Here is a 17,084-nt window from a genome sequence, read left to right on the forward strand (position 1 = left end):
ATGCTCTAATTGCGAGACGAAGGGATGCTGAAACGCTAGTCAAAACAACGCTTTCCTAGGGAAGATCGGCCACTTTCAGCACCACGGTCATTATCAGAGTTTTAATTTACATTGATCACCAATTCCCTGCTTTAGCTGGGCTCGCTGATGCTACGAAAGGGGACGGCAATTGAAACAACTCCCTCCGAAACGCCTGGTTGGTGTGCACAGCTTTGCTCTGAGCAGCATTTCCAGTGAGAAATGAATCCATTTAGACACAATGGCTACACATTTTGCCATATCTTTATTGCACTTGTACCACGTTGCAAACAATTCCACAAAAATGCTGCAAAAGTAAGCCTAGAGCTGCCGAAAGCAGCTTCTTACCCATATATGTATATATTTACACAAAACTATCAAAAGCAAAGTTGAAAAGCAGCAGCTCAGCTATGATAGTCTAAAAAGATAAGAGCTGCCACCTCCTTCTGGACAAAGAGTACAACTCGTCATTTACATCACTTTGTAAAACCAACATTCAAGTATTCCCGTCAATGCACAATTAGTGAAATTCCCTTCCGGTAACCACTGTATTTATTATTATTATTATTATTATCATTATTATTTTTTGCCTTTAGAAGTTCGTAATGCCTCAACCCTTTAAATGCTGAGTAGCTGGGGGAAAAAAAGCATTCGATTGAAATAAGATACAGTGGATTAGAGCACTTCAAGGGTTAACACAGAATAGTAAGTGGACCGTCACCACAAATAAAGTGTGAGTCACAAAACCATGTCAACCCTCTCAGTGCAATTTGGTAGGTAGGTAGGTCTGGGGTTTCATAGATATACCATATATAAATACAAAATATTAAGTAAAGGCCTCCTTTCTATACAAAAAGGACAGGAGGTGGTTTGCTGTCAGACTGTTGTCTGTCAATGATCTGAGCATTTTCTGAGTCTTTTCATAATCTCTCTTTAGGAACTAATGAAAAGCATCACATTAGACTTATTTTTCTTAACGAACTAATCCTTTGCAGAGTCTATACTTTACCTACTTTGGGAACAATTACATCTCGTTTCTGAATTCACTGAATTCACAAAGTGGCAAACACAGTCTTTTGCAAGACTTATTTATTCCTTTGTCTTTGAGTCTTCTTTACTTGGCTGGTAAGAACGTAGTCTTGCGATTTCACTACCTCTCGGTCGTAACAGTGTTAACATCAGTGTTCAAGTCATTTTCGACCACATTGTCATAACCATCCTTTTCTATGCAGTCACCAACAGCCCTGAGGACGATCCGCAGCCGCCTGTCCATCGCCTCCAAGTGAGGCTGGTACAGAATGGGAGCTATTTTGTCCTTTAGTAAAGATTCCTTCATCAAGAGGCTGAGTTTGTACTCCTCCTTGGCTAACAGCTGTAAGCGCAGATAGGTAGACTTCCTTATTCTGAGAGGAAAAGGAGAGAAAAAACACAGATCAGTATTTGAATCGCTATTGATTTTGACAGGGCTAAAAGGCTTACGGTCAGCATGGCGAGACCAGCATAGAAACCTTATTATGTGAGCTGAAATGCTGCGAACCTGGCGCTGCCGTAGCCCTAAGGAGCAGCTGGCATTGTCACCTCTGGGAGCCCTTAGAGGGGAGAGGTTTGGAGCACAGCGCAGTCTTGGTGCTGCTGGGCTGGGTACGGCAAGGCTCAAACCCAAGATCACCCATCCTCTCGGAAACACTGCTCGTGGGCACCATGGGAAGCCATTGTGAAGCACTCGAACAAGCTACAAATTCTGCCACTTCCATGAAATGTGCATCTTCTCTTAATGAAGCTTCTCTCACAACAGCTCACAGCCACGCAGGTCCCGCTCTCAACAAAGCCCCAGCGCCAGCCTGGCTCCGGCACCCTGGGCAGGGCCATAACAGCTCCTGCTCTCCATAGGATGCAGTAAAAGATTCATTTCAACATTTCAGTCCTGTCAGGGAAACAACTGCATAACACGGAAAATGACCCCAAAGATGAAACATACCTGCAGCACTGGTTTAAAGGCACCAATATGGAAAGTTCGTCGTGGGAGTATTTTCCAAACCTATTTAAAGGAAAGACCAAGAACACGAAAAAAGGCCGTTGTAAAGACTTTTTTCTTTCTTTTTTCCCCCCAGAAAATATTATTAAAGGTATTTACCCTCTTCCATTATCCAAGTGAATAATAAACGTTTCATTCCCAAACTTCTCAAAGGTCTCGTAGTGATGTCGATCCATGTTACCTTGGGGATGAAGAGAAAAAAGACCATTCTGACTCTGAATTGCGGACTCTGAATTCTGACTCTGGGCCTGCAGGCCGGGACAGCACAAAAGCCACGATACAGAAGAAACCCCGCGCTCCCCAAACGCGACGGCTCTGCAAGGCAGAGATTCAACAAACGGGTCTGCTGGGCTCCATCACCTCTAGTGTGGAAACCCCAAGCTCCTGGAAGATGGACTGTTGTGCCTCTGAAGCTTTTCAAGGTCTTTGTAGCTTTTCCACCCATTCGACTTTGCTAATTTTCTATTAACTTTTTGAACTGCGACCAAACATTCTGGTTTTCCTCGATTAAGAACTTTGCCCAAATTTCTGGCTGCCTGGAAAGTCAAAAAGGTATTATGGCTCTAACATATGGATCAGATGCAGCTCAACAGCTCTCTTTGGGCACTCGTGGCAGGCAGACCTGTCATCTGCTTTTTAAGGTCAATGTGCACAATACTTGTGCCAAGCTATGAATTTTGTCTACATGGCGGGGACCTTGAGCCACTTATAGATGCCACGTATGGCTCCTGAGCTGTGATTTGGCCTCTCCTGCTGCAGACTCCTGCAGAAATCTCAGCGGTGCCAATGGCAGAGGATATGGCCGTGCTGGCATGTGTTTGAGGACCGAGTATGTATGGTGGCACCTTATAGGTGTATTAGCTGCAGCGGAACAGGTTTCATAGTCAGTGTAGACACTGAGTAGCTTTGGAATAGGTCGCTAATACCTGCTTGTTAATAATTATTTCATTCTGATCAGGTTACACATCTATGAGGAAGTTCTTCCTCTTTACCATAGCTTCCTTTGTGAAATTTCTATACCTCTCCCCCCTCTGACAGTTTCCAGGGCAAGCAGCACTGAATGCTACCGCAGGCTGAAAACAACGTGCCGGTAAGGAACAGTCCTTGCCAGCGTATGCAGCAGCCACACGTTACGATGGTAAAGCACTCACTAAGCAAACTGTGAAACCCTTAGCTGTTGTGAAGGAGACTGGCCCGACCTGTGCTCATCACCACTGCGCTTCTGAGCGCCTTTGTTCTTTTAATCGGCACTGATGGGAATACATAACCCTGGAAATCTGCATCTTCTCATAATCATCCAGAGCGGCACACACAGTAAATGCAGCTTCAACCTCGCTTTAGCAAAGTGCTGAGCTGTGCAGAGCGGTGCAGAAAGAAGTGGTTCTTATTCTAATTAAATGTTGCATTTAATGTTTGAAAGAGATGAAACATACCCATTAGGAAATCAAAAACTGTCATATCCATTATATCCAGAATTCTGGTCCCACTGTCATACGGGGGTGTTTGTTTAACCTCTTCACAGTAATCTGGATCAACTTCCCATCTGGAAAAGACAATATTTTGATATTTTATGTGACATACAAAGCTTACTGAGTATTAAAAAAAAAAAAAACACAGTTATTTTTCAAAGATCCAGTTGCATCCCATTCATTGAGGGCAGGGTCGGGTGGAAGGCAGCAAAGCCTTCAGGCTGCTTCCGGTAATGCAGGCAACGGATGAAGATTGTGATGGATGGAAAAGGAAGAAAATCACAAGGTTGAAAGCTATTTGGCTAATAGCTTCAAGGTTTAGGAGATCAGCTGCACCATCGCTCATACGATGAGAACATCTGAGACCTGTTTAGGGCTGCTGATAGCCGTGAGTCTTTCTCTCTCTGGTAGGACTTAGGTCTCGTTGCAGCCTGTGGTCCCATTACAGCCTGTCACAGCCACTGGGGAATCTGTCCCATGAGGGATCTATGCCATTGAAGGCCCTTTTGGGTTCAGCACCACAAGCTGGAGCTCCTTGCAAGTGTAAGTGCTCTGTCCCTTCCAGGAGCTGGACCCACTGAAGAGATGCGGATGCTCTCCTAAGCCTCGATGCTCTAGGTCAGGCAGGACCTGCAGCACTGTTTTATTGTCCTATCGCCCTTGGCAGCTGCTGAACCCTTTGCCCACCCACCACTACTCACTCTGCTTTCTTGCGCTTGTGGTAGGAACGTCGCCAGGGATTCCTCCACGTCTTCCTTTTAGCCAAAGACAAGTCAGGTAGGAAAGCAGCCAGGGACCCCTCGATCTGATCTGGTTTTCCACACAGGGCGTGCTCTGTCGAGCAGTAGTAGGAGCATTCCCCATAGAAGCAGATGTTGTTGGCTGGCAAATAAAGGAAAAGGGTTTTAAACCTACCCTTGAATTAGTGCCCAAGAATTCATTAAAATCCCTGATGTGTGTATGAGCAGAAATAAATCACAGACCCAAAATCCTGTTACCACGCATAGTTTTCTGCCACTGGAACCACTGGAAAGACACTCATTTCGGTGACTGGGATCATACCCTATGCTGAGCTCTCTGTGACTATTTCCAGTCTATTCATATTAAAAAAAAACCACAACAAATTTTAATTATTTTTAATCTTTTCCCTTCTACATTCACCTTCCCAGACCGATACATCCTTTGGGATATATTTGTTACCTCAGGCTGGAATCCAAAAATCCCATCGCTGAACAAGTGGCATGTGCCCAAAATTAAGTCACCTTTCAAAGTCTTGACTCATTTCTTTAAGAGCAGACAACAGCGTTTCATTCATTTACTTGCTGGCATGAGAAGACCCGGCAGTTTTACTAAGGAGAGTTATTTACCACAAGGACTTATGTGGGGATGTATGTGGAAGGTGGAAATAGCACAGATGCAAGTCTGCCAGCACACATCCCAAACACAGGTCTCTTCCTCCACACATCACATTACTCCAACAACCACACAAAACCCAAAACCCCCACCCTGCAGTAGGTTTTGGAGTGTGTGTTACCTTAAAACCTCCCCAAAGCTGCCACCAGGTATTTCTGCACCACCAAGAACTCCCACCTCTTTACAAGAATCCCCTTCCCACATGAATTCATGGGAGGTGGAAGAGAGCAGCTTGTCCCCAAATTCCCACCAACGCTGGACTACGAACAAGACCACGAACACACTGCTGACCTTGCTGGTGTGCTACACCTCCTTTGACATTGCTTTATGCACATAAAATGTCATTAGAGGAAGACCGTGCCCTTTCCTTATGGTAATGCATGAAGCCGAGAAGTCACATCGCATCCTAATTCCACACGAGGCCTCTAAATTCAAATATTGCTTCTGAGCTACTCTCCCCTTGGGCAGGCTCAGTGTAAATGAGGCAGGAAGGGTGGGGAGTAGAGGGGGGTGATTTTCTGCCTGCCACAGAAGACCCTGTGGCTCGGAAAGGTGAGCTGGTGGGTTTTCATGGCAGCGATGACCTGTAGGTCACCCTGACGTCCCCCCAGCCCACGGGGGGCAAAGCGGCCGGTGGAGATGGGGCAGCACTGGTGGGCAACGCAAGGGAGACGATGAGTCAAGAGGACGGGGCAATTCTGGCCCCGGTGCTACGGAGATTACAGGAGAGAAACCGAGCAAGGAGCTGCGACTGGAGGAGCAGGAGAACATGGAAAAGCAAACAAGTCTTGCCATGGTTTTGATTGCACTAATTAGCTGCGCTATCTGGGTCTGACAACTAACCATGGAATCACACCAAATAACTGGACTATGAGGTTATGTGTTACTACTTGACAGTCTGGCTCACCTCTTCATTTCCCAGCCTCCAGTGAGCCACCAGATCTCTCCATTAAGCTGTGATTACTGTACTCCGGAGGCAGACTTCTCACATCGCTCTGCTGTGACCGCTTCCTAAGGGCCACCCATCTATCTGTGCTCAGAACAGCTCCAGCCCAAACCGTGCATTTACATTCACAGCGCTGGCTCATACCCGTTAAATACATCTTGACATAGTCCAGAAACATTTACTCTGTGGTCAGAAACCTCGCTGATGATTACTGAAAGAAAAGTACTTAAGGGAAGAGAAAATAAATAATGGAAATTGAGAAAGGAAGGAAGGGAACACTCGGCATGTATGTACTTCTAGTTTTGTAATTTGCAGTGTTTTGCCAGGCAGGATATCCTTTCTTAAAGATAATTTCAAGAGCTTTTTCTTACCTGGAAGGCATACTTAGTCCCTCAACATTTTAATTAAAGGAACAGTAGTTTGAGACTCCCCGTGAGCTAAAGGTGACCACATCCCTGGCCAATAAGCCACTCAGCCTGGCTATTTCCCACGCTGAGAGTGAAGTTTTGAAACACCGTTTCACAAATTGCATGGGAAAAGAGCAATGACAGTTAGGGAAACTCAGGTTGGGACGGACTCCGGAGGGCTCCAGTCCAAGCTGCACCTTCAGGCAGCTTCTCCAGGTTAAAACAACCTGAAACCATCAGCTCCTCCTTGGACAGCAGCTCCAGGGCCATCTCAGTGGCCCTTCTTCAGACTCACTCATTTCATTAGCCTAAAACCAAGTGTAAAGTCACCATCCAGACAAACCCAGGCTAAGGCAGGCCCTGGGCGTGCTGCCCTGCGGTCTGTAACCTCTCAGCCATTTCTTTCTCAGAAGTGCTGCTGCATTACGGACTTGGCGCAGCCTTTGCGTGGCGAACACAGGTGCCTCCACTTTGCTTTTGATCATCTCGGCAAACCCAGGAGGGCTTCCTGCCTCCCTGTGAACCTCTTCCATAATTCAGGATGAAAGCGAAGAGTTGTCCAAGCCCCCATGGGCAGCGCTGCCAGCCGCAGATGGCCTGCGAATGGGGACATCATACTGGGCCGTTAGGAAGGTTGGGATACTCCCGGTCAACAGAAACTGGGGAGAAACATCTGTGATTTATACCCTTGAAAGAAACCATTGCAGACAAAATATTTCAAAGGGTTCCAGGCTGCCAACAGAGCTGATTTACAAGAAATCACATACAGATGCTGCTCGCTGCAGGTCAGCGCAGAAGAGTGAACAGACACCAAGAGGGTTTGCGTCTCACCGCGCTCCAACCCAGCTGCGGCAGCATCAGCTGCTCGGCTGGGGAGGGCGTGAATCCACGCACGTTCATCTTGATCGCCTGAGACAATTTCTCTTTGGAGGTTTCCAGGACCCGACTCCCAGTTATCTGCTCAGTTATCTGCCGTCCTAATGGCTTTGTGAGGAGCAAATGGCCCAGCAATGCCCCCACCTCGCTGCCGCTGCTGCTCACTATGTAAATCTGACCTTTCAGAAAGGAATCAAACCCAGCATTTTGCACAGCGGGAAGATAAATACGGCGTTTAACAGTTTGCTTCTGATTTTAACTTTGGGAACAATGAAACCCTTCTCCGTATTGTCAACGAAAGCAACTGGGACTGATCATTCGACAGTAATCGCACGTTTGTATCCAGATAAATCTCCAGGAAAGCTCGGGGGCTGTGCTGGCGATGGCCTTGGCTGCAGGGACACGGCTGGGACGCCGCTGTCTGTACCACATCCCTCTCCATCCTCCAGCTATTGATCTGCACACAGAGCCCCGCTGCCCGCAATGGGAGCCCAGCCCTCCCAGCCAGGGCAGGATGCATCCTGTCATTAAGACACCAAACTCGTGCTAAAACCACAAGTGTATTTCTCGGTGAGAAGTTACTTTCCGCGGCAAAGCTGCTTCTGCTGGCTCTTGTTGTCCCTGTGGGCTCAGACCTGTGGTACATAACCTCCACAGCTTCTGCCCGGATTCTGGGGTAGTGGAGGCGAAAGGATGCTGTATCTCAAGTTACCATTAAAGAAATTAACAGCTTTGATTGATACAGAATAGCCATCCTGATATGTCTACCCCAGTTCCTATATACAGGTGGTGAGACGAGGCAGCCTGAATTATCCGGGGAAACATTTTCTAAGGTTTCTTAAAAACGCAGGAAAAGAAAAAACCAACCCAAACATAGAAAAGCACCGTTCGCATTCAAGACTTCGAGGTGCAGCAAGCAAGATGCTTTGAAACCTAAGTAGGTGACCCACATTCTGCACAGCAGGCTGGGGTGAATTTCCAGCTAGAGACACGAGCCCAGTGCTTCAGCAGCAGCTCCACGCTAAGAGCAGCGTTCGGCCTTTCGAAGGCATAAATAAGAGGGATAGGGGGGCCAAGGTCTAACTGGAGTGTGGTCCTTCTCCCATTAAATTTCCCAGCCTGCATGTTCCTCTTTCACATGATACAGGTGTTTCCATATAGACCTCAATCCCCAAATACACCTCCAAAAGAAGCGACTGGCAGGAATTTGTGCTCCTGCAGAGTGGGCAGAACCAGCACCAGCGGCCGTGCTGGCAAAACAGAGGGGGAAGGATGCTCATACACTCGGAAATGTTCAAATGCTGCAGGTTTGCAACACGCAAGCTCTGGCCTTCATTAAAAACCAAAACAGTCCCCTCAAAGCACCAGAGGCAAGAGAACCCCGAGCGGTGTTGCCAATGTCTGATTGTCGTTATCTGAGGATGAATGGATACAATTCGTAATGAAATCCACCCAAAAATCATGGGCTGGTGATCGGAACTCCAACTAATTACAACAATTAAGAACCAGAGTGTCTGTGCGTCATCCTGAGAGCAGAACAACAATTCTCAAGAAGCAAAGGAACAAGCAGAGATACCCTAAAGCAAGTTGCTTGGCAGAGAAGTTCTTTAATGGAGATTTGCATGGCTGTTAATAGAGGACATTTAGCAAACTATACAGTTGGAGTACTGGAAAGAACCCTGAACATTTACTAAAGCAATGCATGAAAATATCTTTCACCTGCTCAAAATAATAGCTTATCCAGAATTGCTATTGTTTGCTGAGAGGGGAAAAAAGAATCCGTAATACCTTGGAATTGGTGAATATGAACAAAAACATAGTGCTTACTAGCTATGTAACATGGATTTCTTTAAGCTGCTGCCTCAATTACTTCCACAACGAAGGCTGACATCATTAATATGTCTCTTTTTTCCTAGCAAATTAACATTCATTTGTAAGAGGAGCAGGGCTACTGCAGCCTGCCCTGCTGCAAAGGATGTAAAATTGATTTAAATAATTACTGACCTAATTCCACTGCTCATGTGCAGTCCAAGGTGCCTGGTCGTGCACTTCTCCGCAATCTGCTTCCCTCCGCACGCCGCCCAGCGCACCAAGCGGCCCAAAGGGATGAGCCTACACCCGCCTGTGGCCTCCCGGCACCCACAGGCGCTGGGTTCCATCCCCACGGGACAAGGACGATGGCCCAGGTGTGGAAATGCAGTGAGGTTTCTTCCAACGCATCCCCACGCCGGTCCGGCAAATACTACAGTGTATTGATGAGCACCATCAGTATTTACCCTCAGCAGTCTCCCAGCCCGAGGGGAGATTTGTATAAAATCCATTACATTTAGTGCTTGTTTAATTGTAAGAGATGTATCTGGGTGCGTGGAGAGGGAAACATTGCCAGCAGACACGATGTGTCCCCAGGACCATTGTCGCTGGGCGCTGCTGGGGATGGAGACGCGGAGACACAGCCACCTCAACGGGACTCTCTGAGCGGCCTCAATAGCTTAATACAGGTGCACAGATGGCAAGTGTTGGTTCTTCCAAGTGGCTGCATGTCACACCACAATCTCGCAGCTTTTTGGCCAGTTCTCCCTCAAAACCAACTGAACGTGCTGCTCCCACTGCCAAAGGGACAAAGCAGTCCCCCTCCTCACCCCCAGACCACGCGGCTCAGCCCAGCGCCCTCCTCTTCTCCCTTTGCTACCTCCAGCTGCCGGCCAGGTTTGGGAATTTGTTTCCAAATACTTCATTTAGGACCTTTATTGCTTTTTCATAACGCATTAATTAACGCTTGCCTTTTAAGGTCAATATGAAATAAGACAGAGGTTGGGCATAGGTTAATGAGAATCCAACTAATTAAACTGGGGGCTTGTAGGGAAGAGCTCAAGTAACCAACATGATTTAAGCAAAGGGTATTGATTTAAGAAATGTAAAATTGAAAGAAAAATTAATTGCTTCAGCATTTTATTCTCCAGAAAAGCCTGATTCATAGTCATCAAACGTTTTAATTGAATTTATCTGAGGCGTCGAAATAAATTTGAATAAAGGATTATGCTTGGATCATCCCTTGGCCGTCTGGAATTTCACGGTGACAAGATAAAGATCTTGGCTCAAACCAGCAGCCTCAGCCACGCTCTGCCCGCTGTGAGCTGCCCGGTACCTGAGCGCATTCACTCTTAGGCCCCGATACATAACCCGGGAAGATTAAAAAGCAAGCAAACCTACTAATCTGTGTATTACTTGCTAAAATGGAATAAAATGGTTTGTATTTCTAAAGAGACGAAGTGCCTTGTGCACACAAACAGCCACACGATTTTTTGCCGCTTTTTGTGTGTGATTGTTTGTCTACAAAAAATCGAGCGAAATAATGTAGAGAGAGACAGAGGGAAGGGGAAAGAAAGTGAGTGAGGCACAAATGCCGAGCTGGAGCACACAGACATGTCTGCACATCAGGTTTGGTGAACACTGTCACCAGCTGCTGTCACCAGGTACTGTCACCACTGTCACCGCGACTGCACACGTAAAATTGGAGCGCTCGTAATAACACGGGGTAAGATGAAAGCCCTTGTAATTATGTAATGTATTTTACGAGTGAAGTGACGGGCATAAATAACTGTCTGCTCAACTGTGTCCTGCGGAGCTGAACATCAATACGAAGCTAAAAATGACAGCCGTAATAATGACTCCATTGCTGGTCACACAAGTGTGATAAACATTTGAAGAGAGAAAGCTCTGCAACGCCAATGCTCTGGTTTCTAGCTAACAGCAATAAATTAGTTACATCGGGAGAAACCGTAATTAAGTCTTTGGATCCTGACTTCGGGGACTGGGATAAACAGCTTCTGGCCAACGCACACAGAGCGAGGCCGAGATCTCGGGAGAGCTGTGCTCCAGATTGCCCGTTACACAAGGGTTCAGCACAGCGCATCTGCACGCAGCTCAAATAATACCCAGTAAGCTCCCTGGAACACAGCTACATGCTTTAAATCAAACGTTTCCCTATATATTCCTTCTCTAAGAACACGCTTAAGCATGGATTTTTGTGCCTTTACTCAGAGCCTGGATTTCTGCATCTCAGCATCCCAGACGCTGAACAGAGATGACGGCACCTTCTCCCACCCTTTGGACACCTTTAACTATTCCAGTTGTATATTCTGGTGAGCAGGGCAGGGTCTCACTCTGGTTTTATACCATTCACAGCTCCACACCAGATGTTGTGAAAGAGTGAAGAGTAATAGCAAGGAGAATCAGCCCTCAAAGCAAGAACAAGGGCTGGGGACAACTCGGGTCACTCTACTCCGGCCTCAGCCCACCAGAGAGCGGGAGCTGGAAGCCGGATACGTTACACATCTCTCGGATTGATTGCTTTCAAACTCCTGTTGTAATAAAAACTGAAGTACACGACTTTGAGAAAATTAGGTTTTGGTCCTCCAGTCAAAACGGAGAAATAAATGCATCAGACCAACCGAAGTGACAGATCACACCGCAGCAGAAAACAAAGCCTAAACAACTAATGGGCGAAGGAATAAGGTCTGGGGTAAAGTGAGAGCAACAGAAGAAATTGCTTTAGAAATTGCTCTACGTAAAACATTTGTTGAACGCATTGCTTTAGTGAACATAAAAGCCTGTCTCTGCGGATAATTTGTCAAGGGGAAAAGGCACTCAATTCAAAACAATAAAGTCTTCTTTGTAGGCTATGTCTCCACATTCATTTTTATTCAAAGGTCTTGAAGACAGTTCTATTATAAATATCTGAGCAATTAAGCAATCTACACGTCGTTCCCCTAAGCACGTGTTCGGCGGGACAGAAGTAATGCAGTGTTATTTCTGAGCCTACCTGGTGAGATGAAGAACGTTCTCCAGAGCTTCTTGTCCCGAGTGACGTCTCGGATTTCCCTCGTCATGTTCACCAGCCTGCCCGCCACCGGCGGCACGCGGCGGAAATCCAGGATCCTGGAGCAGGAAGAACGGAGCTCATGAGAGGGATTAAAATACAGTGATAGCGGTGGGTTTTAGGAAGGTTCATCACACTCTGAAGTTACATTTATCTGTGGTTTTTAAGGCGTAAAAAGCCCATCGACTTTAAACTGGATAATCCTTTGTATAATGTATTACAAAATATGTCCTGAATATGATCAGCTCTGACTTACATACATAGTATGGAACAGATGCAAAATACAGAAGCGTATGGGGACACATTTTTCCATAAAAAACCAAAGAGACATGCAATTCCAGAAAGAAGACGCAGCAGAAACTTAGTTTTGACCTTGTGCTACTTCAGGCTTATAACATGCATTATGTATATAGAACATGCATTTTGCTCACCAGCATTCAGGGGACTTGAGGAAGGGGATTGCAGCCTCTTTCCTCCATAAACATAATCTAACAGGTTTGCTTGCTTGTTTGTTTTTCTGACAATCTTAGTATCTGATGTATTTGCTTCTGCTTCTCGCTGTTCTAACACCCTTATACCAACCTGAACAATCTCCCTGAGACTAAAGAGCTTCCCATGGACAAGGGTGGGTAAAGAGCCTTTCTCTGCCCCAAACTCCACTGCCTTTGTAGATCATTAACAACTCCCTACGAACTATTGCCATTAGATACAGTAAAAGAGTGAAGTCCCCATACAGAGCCTCCCTATAGGTGGAATTTTTTGCCCACTACCTGCTGATATTTAACACACCTCCCTGCAGGAACTCCAGTGTAGTTTTTTCCTACAGCACCATCTGCTTCAAAGCGCATTATAAAATAGAAAGCAGACAGGATCGACACCAAGGTCAACGACAGCAAAACACAGAAGATCCTTGAAGGATCGATCAGGATGGCTCTTTAATGGCAAATCTACCCCACGCCACCAGCCGATAGGTTCCCTCATCCTAACCATCAACTACACGTACCCCAAATAATTTATGGCCCCAAAGCTTTGAGCTTTTGAAATGATGTTTCTTGGCACTTCAGGGTGTGCAAGATGCTTCGGTTCTAATTCAATCTATGAAATGCCCTGGTTTCTAGCCATACTGTTCATAATTCATCACTAGTTATCAATTCCTCATCCTAATCTGGGCAGGCTGAGAGGGCAGCCGTCCCTTCCCACTCTTGGGTATCCACCATACCCTGCACTGACTCTGCCTGGGGGCATTTCCAGCTCAGAGGAGCACGGGATGGCAACCAGCGTCCCCTCCTTCCCGCGGTTCAAATACGCTCCTGTTCTGGACAGCCTCAGCTTTTTGCTGTGGAACCAGAACCCCCTCCCCACGCCAGCGGCTCCTCCTCAATACTCGCTCGGGTTCGCACGTCCTGGAGCTGACTGGCGGAGCCAGACCCCCGTCACACGTCCGCGACACGTTCCCCGGCGATGGGTCCTCTCCATCTGCACTTCAAGATCGCAGGGGAAATTCATCCCTCAGCTTCCCTTTAATATAATTTCTCTTCCTTTTTGAGAATCAGTTATTGCCAGGTTTCCTATTCTCAGAGCGAGCCACATTTCCTAATTATTCATCTACCCTTTAATCATCTGCCATTTCATTTATTCACGGCACTTGCCCACCTTGTTCCATTTTCCCCATTTTTAAGGTAATTCAGCGGCAGGGCTGGCCCAGTGCAGAACCTTCGCACAATATTCCACTTTTCTCTCAATGCAAACCCGTTTTACTTGCCTGTCCAAATGAAACGCTGCTATTTCTGCGTTATGTCTTTCGTAGTCTGAGAAATAAAAGAAGTCAGGTGGGGTTTCTTGCTCTCTGGTTTGTCTGCAAAGCAAAATAAGGAAAGTGTTTAAATGAAGGGTTAGCATTTCCAAGCAGCACTACTCACTCATCAGCACGGTATTCAGGAGTTCAGTGTTGTTTGCTTAACGGAAGGCCTTTAAACACTTCACGTGGGCGTTCTTTGCCGTGTAGCCTTCATTTAACTTCTTTTTTTAACTACTGAATTCCAGACTTGTGCATGCGGCTGCTGCCGTGGAACTGTTCCGCTCACCTGCCGTGGAACTGTTCCGCCCACCTGCCGTGGAACTGTTCCGCCCACCTGCCGTGGAACTGTTCCGCTCACCTGCCGTGGAACTGTTCCGCTCACCTGCCGTGGAACTGTTCCGCCCACCTGCCGTGGAACTGTTCCGCTCACCTGCCGTGGAACTGTTCCGCCCACCCGCCGTGGAACTGTTCCGCTCACCTGCCGTGGAACTGTTCCACCCACCTGCCGTGAAACTGTTCCGCTCACCTGCCGTGGAACTGTTCCGCTCACCTGCCGTGGAACTGTTCCGCCCACCCGCCGTGGAACTGTTCCGCTCACCCGCCGTGGAACTGTTCCGCCCACCCGCCGTGGAACTGTTCCACTCACCTGCCGTGGAACTGTTCCGCCCACCCGCCGTGGAACTGTTCCGCCCACCTGCCGTGGAACTGTTCCGCTCACCTGCCGTGGAACTGTTCCGCTCACCCGCCGTGGAACTGTTCCGCCCACCCGCCGTGGAACTGTTCCGCCCACCCGCCGTGGAACTGTTCCGCCCACCCGCCGTGGAACTGTTCCGCTCACCCGCCGTGGAACTGTTCCGCTCACCGGCCGTGGAACTGTTCCACCCACCCGCCGTGGAACTGTTCCGCTCACCTGCCGTGGAACTGTTCCGCTCACCTGCCGTGGAACTGTTCCGCCCACCCGCCGTGGAACTGTTCCGCTCACCTGCCGTGGAACTGTTCCGCTCACCGGCCGTGGAACTGTTCCGCTCACCCGCCGTGGAACTGTTCCGCCCACCCGCCGTGGAACTGTTCCGCTCACCCGCCGTGGAACTGTTCCGCTCACCGGCCGTGGAACTGTTCCGCTCACCGGCCGTGGAACTGTTCCGCTCACCCGCCGTGGAACTGTTCCGCCCACCCGCCGTGGAACTGTTCCGCTCACCTGCCGTGGAACTGTTCCGCCCACCTGCCGTGGAACTGTTCCGCCCACCCGCCGTGGAACTGTTCCACCCACCTGCCGTGGAACTGTTCCACCCACCTGCCGTGGAACTGTTCCGCTCACCCGCCGTGGAACTGTTCCGCTCACCCGCCGTGGAACTGTTCCACTCACCGGCCGTGGAACTGTTCCGCCCACCCGCCGTGGAACTGTTCCGCCCACCTGCCGTGGAACTGTTCCACTCACCGGCCGTGGAACTGTTCCGCTCACCCGCCGTGGAACTGTTCCACTCACCGGCCGTGGAACTGTTCCGCCCACCCGCCGTGGAACTGTTCCGCCCACCTGCCGTGGAACTGTTCCACTCACCCGCCGTGGAACTGTTCCACTCACCACTCGCACTCTTTTATCACTCTCAAACATTTCACTAGCGATAGCGGTGAAGACAATGTCATTTCATTAAATTATCCTTAACTGTAATTTTGAAATTTCCAAAAGTAATAACGCTTTTCTCCCACCTTCGGCAGCCCTACGTTGCAGCTCCTACGTGCCGAGCCCTCCGCAGAAACGTACGCATCTGGGGGCCGTTAAATCAAAGCGATGGCCAGAGCTGCTCGGTGCCAGCGGCAGCGCCTCCCAGCACACACGTTCTGCACGGGCTGCAGACGGCGGGAGAGGATTTCTGGCGGCGGCTCTTGTTTTGCAAACAGTTGGAATGTGGTGAGTCCCTTTGGAGAAGGCTCTGGCAGGCACTGGCAAGGGCAGGCTGGGAGCGCTGGGCAGGGACAGATGGGGGGCTGCTGCTGCTGGTACTGCGCACACTTACAAATCACACAGCACACACTTACAAATCACACAGCGCACACTTACAAATCACACAGCACACACTTACAAATCACACAGCACACACTTACAAATCACACAGCGCACACTTACAAATCACACAGCGCACACTTACAAATCACACAGCAGCACCCGGCCAGCGACACCACGAGGAGAAGAAATCAGCACCGCAACACCAGCAGAGGAGAAATGAGAACCAAGGGGAAATCAAAGCCCAGGAAAAATTTCCCACCATGACATAAGTAGGAGAAAACGCAGGAAGAACGATTTAAACACGAAAGGGACGCGTTTGCATTGACACACGATGAGATGCAACTGTGATCTGATCTTGTGGCTAGAAAAGCAAATCACGCTTACAAATAGGAAAAATAAATCTGCTCTGATTAGCGAAGGGAGTCACGAATAAACCTGGTGAGTCAGCTCTACGGCAGTGGTTGGGACCTGTTGTGGTGTTCAGTAGTATTTGGATCAACCAACCTAGTGATTTGCGTGCAGAAATCATTGCAAAGCCTCAAGCTTTTCTTAAATCTTCCTGCAAGTATTTTTTTTGGCCAATTACTTGATCCCCAAACCCCAACGTTAGTGATTTCTTGCGGGTTTTTGCTGCCATTCTTTAACATCATCACGGCGCTCTGCAGGCTCTGCAGACTCCCTGGCATTTCAGGAACGTTACAGAAACTGAACCTTTACCATGGAAATCTATATTTAGTTTCCAAGATCCTTTACATACACCTGCCTAAACTGCCTGTATTAATACCCACCAGGGCCATGTTTTACTCGAAAGAACCCTGCCTCGATGCCAGATTTCTTCTGCCCTGGAGGGGTCCTGTTATCTGTAGAGCAGCCAAAAAGCCAGAAAACAAGGCAAAGAGCCCAATCTGAGTCGAGTGTTCTGCTGACAGGCACACGCTGTCCTGCGCGCAGCCCGGAGACGTCTCAGAGACACCTTCCGTGTCAAACCCGTGTGCTTGCCACTAATGAACGGACACGCCGCTGATTTGAAACCAGCTCCTTCTAAATGGGCTGCAGCCCTGTTCTGACACGCAATCAGGGGAATCAGCTGGAGGGATCGGGGTGATTATGGATCGCAACAACGAGCTTTGCACCGCAGGGAGGGGTTTGCCTGGGTTAGACCGTTTTGCAGACTGAGACCCTGACCCTCTCCTGCCAAGGGAAATCGGCAGCACCAAAATCCCTTGTAGACATAACAG

General features: G+C 48.3%; 1 protein-coding gene across 1 annotated transcript in view; it reads right to left on the bottom strand.

Annotated features, from left to right (window-relative positions):
• Positions 1-264: 264 nt before the first annotated feature.
• The window catches only part of FAM20C (FAM20C golgi associated secretory pathway kinase), a 55,837-nt gene continuing 39,017 nt past the window's right edge, over positions 265-17,084 (bottom strand). Inside the window, exons 4-10 of the mRNA XM_065850731.2 lie at positions 13,806-13,898; positions 11,987-12,102; positions 4,224-4,404; positions 3,487-3,596; positions 2,153-2,234; positions 1,997-2,056; positions 265-1,421 (exon numbers count right to left, since the gene is read on the bottom strand). Of these exons, the coding sequence (XP_065706803.2) occupies positions 1,169-1,421; positions 1,997-2,056; positions 2,153-2,234; positions 3,487-3,596; positions 4,224-4,404; positions 11,987-12,102; positions 13,806-13,898 (895 nt within the window). The 3' untranslated portion in view covers positions 265-1,168. The remainder of the gene's footprint in view (positions 1,422-1,996; positions 2,057-2,152; positions 2,235-3,486; positions 3,597-4,223; positions 4,405-11,986; positions 12,103-13,805; positions 13,899-17,084) is intronic.

The sequence above is a fragment of the Patagioenas fasciata genome, chromosome 15, assembly GCF_037038585.1.
Source record: "Patagioenas fasciata isolate bPatFas1 chromosome 15, bPatFas1.hap1, whole genome shotgun sequence".
In the NCBI taxonomy this organism is placed as follows: domain Eukaryota; kingdom Metazoa; phylum Chordata; class Aves; order Columbiformes; family Columbidae; genus Patagioenas; species Patagioenas fasciata.